General features: G+C 28.1%; 1 protein-coding gene across 1 annotated transcript in view; it reads left to right on the forward strand.

The window, feature by feature from the left end:
• The first annotated feature begins 70 nt into the window (after positions 1 to 70).
• Positions 71 to 4,289, forward strand: part of LOC105621917 (BRCA1-associated protein) — an 8,651-nt gene continuing 4,432 nt past the window's right edge. Inside the window, exons 1-3 of the mRNA XM_012203353.1 lie at positions 71 to 149; positions 418 to 721; positions 1,617 to 1,806. Coding sequence (XP_012058743.1) covers positions 71 to 149; positions 418 to 721; positions 1,617 to 1,806 — 573 coding nt within the window. The remainder of the gene's footprint in view (positions 150 to 417; positions 722 to 1,616; positions 1,807 to 4,289) is intronic.

Consider the following 4,289-nt stretch of genomic DNA (forward strand, 5'->3'; position numbering starts at 1 on the left):
ATATCGAATTGATATGGTGACTTAATAAATAAAAAGAAATGTTTATTATATGTTGTAATTTAATTGTGGCATGAATTCATCAGCTGTCTTAGTATCTTTGTGCGTTATTCGCATCGAGATTTGTGATTCGGAGTTAGAAGAGACCACCAGTAAGCATAAACATTTCATTCTCTTGAATGCAATATTTATTACAATTATCAATATAAATAATTTTTAATGTATTTCTGTACCGTACTGTACTTTCTGTAATGTATTTCTATATATCGATATGATTGTTCTATATAGTTAGAATATTTTTGTAAAGGGCAATCCTAATTTCTTTCATGATCTTCTAACAAATCGATAACGATAAAGTAATTGATACTGATTATTATAAGTAAAATGTGATTATTATAAGTAACAAATATAATATCATAGGTACGATGGCTGCAAAAAAAACGAGAGGTTGCAGAGAACCAAGGGATATCAATGTTGAAACTTATACAAACAAGACAGAGACTACATCCCCATTATTATCAAACCAAACCACAAGCAAATCTCATTCGTTTTCGAGAACTAATTCCGAAGAGACATCATTTGTAAATTCTAATCATATCGCGAGTTCTACTCCAACAGAGATAACTGGTGCTGCCGCTTGCACTTCACCTGATCAAATAAGCTTTATCTCTGGAAATCCCTTCGTTGAAGTTACGAAAGGCATCCTTCATCTCTTTAAGGAGGAGTAAGTCACTTTTCTTTTGCTTTGAGTCATTCCAAATTATATGATTTGTATGGCATCAATCATCTTTGAATTATATTACTGCTCAAAAGTTTCAGCACACTCTCCATTTATGAAAATAATTTTGTAATATAAAAACGAAATATGTAAAGTTTGCATTTGTATTGTGTTTTTTAATTTGTTACATCATATATCACTAAAATATAAATATTAGGTGTGGGAAAAAGTTCGTGGCGTTGTTCCCATTAGATGGCATTAAAAAAATGCCATGAACTTTTTCCTATATCTAATAATATATATTCTTTTTTAGACTTGTTACTTCTCAAAATCTAATCTTAGGCTTAATAACAAAAGTCAAATTCTTAATAATCTAAGTAATAGTTATAGATAAGTTATAGATAAGTTTTTTTAATATCTTAATCAAAAACTTGTGTGTAACTTGATACTTAATATCTATGAAATTATTTATATACCACTTTCTTAAATATTTATCCATGTCCAGCACAAAATTTGAAATCGATATCTTTTTCCAACTTATATACACCTCTATCATATTTGTTCATTTGAAAAGTTTATTTGTAATTTCCGTTTATTTTTTTAGCAATTCACAATTTTGAGCAGTAGTGTATAAACAATGGAAAAAAATTGATTCAATTATTAAATAAAATCATATTCTTCAGCTAATATCACTCACGGTATTTATCTAAGAGTTCTCAATTGAAACTTAAATATATGCTGTTAAATATTGGAAAGCTGCAATAACTGTTAATATAATGCATAACTTCTCTCAACATTTTCATTAAGAAAAAGTGGATTCTAATCAAGTGGGAATTTTGTATACAATTAGCAACTTGAAAATATAATATCAATTACTCACGATTTTATTTTTTGATTACAGTGAATTGACTGAAATGCATTGCGCCGCGGATCGCAGTCATACTATCTGTATCCTGTCGGTACCAGCAACAATGACGTGTCACGATCTTTTAACTTTCACAGCAGCTTGTCATCAAGATATACAATACTTTAGAATCCTTAGAGACGGCAGTCCAAATCAGTATATGGCTCTGATCACCTTTAGATCATCGGTGAGCAAACAGATGTTTGGACTAATACAACACACTTCCAGATAAACTTATTTTTGATAAGTTAGAACGATTATCTTATTTTATATATAAAATTTACATAATGTCCATAATTTACATAATATTCATTAAATTTCCAATCTAATAAAATAATGTTTAACACAAAAAATTAATTAAAAATAAAAGGGTCAAATCCTGGTTGATAATATTTTTCGCAATAAGTTCTTTACCGAATTAATTTAGGAAAGATTATTTCACATATAGGAATGTTCGAATGTTTCGGCGCCTTATTTATATTATTAGCATCTCAGAGCGATTGTGTTTAATGTCTGAACGTTTCGGCGCACAGTCACATCTGAGATAATTAAAAATAAAAAGAACTATAAGCCACTGTTAGTTCTTAATTGCTAATATTTAATATTTTGTAAAATATAAAATTTAAACAAACATTTCGTCCTTACATCAGAATCTTTTCAATGTTAATATATAAACATGTTAATATATAAACAAATCTTACATTACATGTTACGTCTATACATCTCTACATCATTAATTAAATCTTACAACGTTCTAATTAATTTTCGATCTTTCTAATTGTGTAGTTGACAATAATTTCCATATTTCTTTATAATGAATTGATTGCCCAGCAACTTATTATTTGATATCTTGTATATCTTGTAATCTAGTTCACATTTTTCATCTATGTTTAATAAATCGACCTAAATTTTTTTATTATAAAACCATAACATTCTTAAATATAATATATTCTTATATATAATAAATGTTGAGATAATTAAACTTAAATTAAGAATATATATTATATTTATAAATTTAACTTTGAATAATAAATACAATATAGAGCAAATAAGAGTCTAACATATAAATTTATATTCAACACCAAGAAATTATAAATTTGAAGTTATTATGTAATAATTATGTAATAATTATGTAATAATTAACATGTTTCCGTCTTAAGAATAGGCCCTCTTCAGATATACTAAATGCAATGATGTTATTGCATTAAACTAGTATTGGTAGTCATGGAATTCGATGTATACGTATGTCGAGAGACTGGGTGAAAGTTGAACTGAGGAAACGAAATTGCTCGCCAAAAGTTTGGAAAGATTGGAAAAGATGCAAATATATTACTGAATCTTAATATATTTATCTTGTAGTGATGGGTTACTCTCGAAGGCTTACGCTCTGTCAAAAATTCATAACCGAACTGTCAGTTTAGTATTATTGCATCATCTATAAGCATCGTTATATAGCCTTAGTCTCCTTTCTACATAACATAATTATTGAGTCAATTCCAAAAGCGGAGAGTTATAAAAAACAGTTTCCAACTTGTTGATAAACTAAGAGGAATTAATATAGATGATAATTATGAAAATTTCATTAGATATTTTTTACGAACATTTCGATTGATATAACCTTGGAGTGTGTTTGTATTGACAACTGGAATTTTATATCAGAAAAATGTAATTTATCAAAAACGGAGTTTTTGACTGCAGTTCGCTTAATTTTAGATTCCACGTATTTTGTATTTGATAATATTATTTATATAAACAGAATTTATAAACAGAATTTTGGCACGCTCATGGGCTCTCTTTTATTACTTATCATTGCTGACTTGGTAATGCAAAATTAGAAAGAATAGTATTGAGTTTATTTAATGATCATGTTCTTTTTTATTTCCGATATGTCGATGACTTATGTGCTGCAGTTCTATCATCTGAAATTCTTACTTTTTTGGAATGCTTTCGTTTCACTCACATCTCCAACTCACCTTGGAGATTGAAGAAAAAATTAATTTTCTAGATGTTTAAATCATGATTAAAAACAATCTCGTATCTTTGGGTTGGTATCATAAACTTAGTTTTTCGGATAGATTTTTGAATTTTTTCTCCAACCATTCATTTTCTCAAAAGAGAGGTGTAATCTTTAGTTTGGTGGATAGAACTATTTTACTCAGATTCAGAATTCCATGAGAAAAATGTAACACTAATAATTGACATTTTATTGAATAATGACTGTCCTAAAATTCATTTTTGACATAATTAATAAGAGACTAAAAAACATCAAAGTTAGAAGTGCAGCGTTTATTGATCGAATTGAATGATAACGAGGATCCATCGGTTGTTTCGATCATGGTACCTTCTATTCCGTACCTTCCATTCCTTGAAAAATTTAATAAGTTAATAGAAATATCAAGATATCTTTTTTCAGTTCATCCTCACTTCTCGAAAAATAATATAATTTATAAGACTAAGTTCAATAATTGTGAGGCATCATATGTAGGACAGACGGGGAGACAGCTAAAAATTCGAATCTCGAAACATCGAAATCATATATGCTAATATGTCTTCCCATTATAACTGATCATAGAGTGGAACATGTTTTTGATTGGAGTAATATTGAAATCCTTGATGAAGAACCATTACACTAAATGTTATACTAAATGATTAGTTTCAGAGATGCTACAT

This window comes from Atta cephalotes (assembly GCF_000143395.1).
Source record: "Atta cephalotes unplaced genomic scaffold scaffold00038, whole genome shotgun sequence".
NCBI lineage: Eukaryota > Metazoa > Arthropoda > Insecta > Hymenoptera > Formicidae > Atta > Atta cephalotes.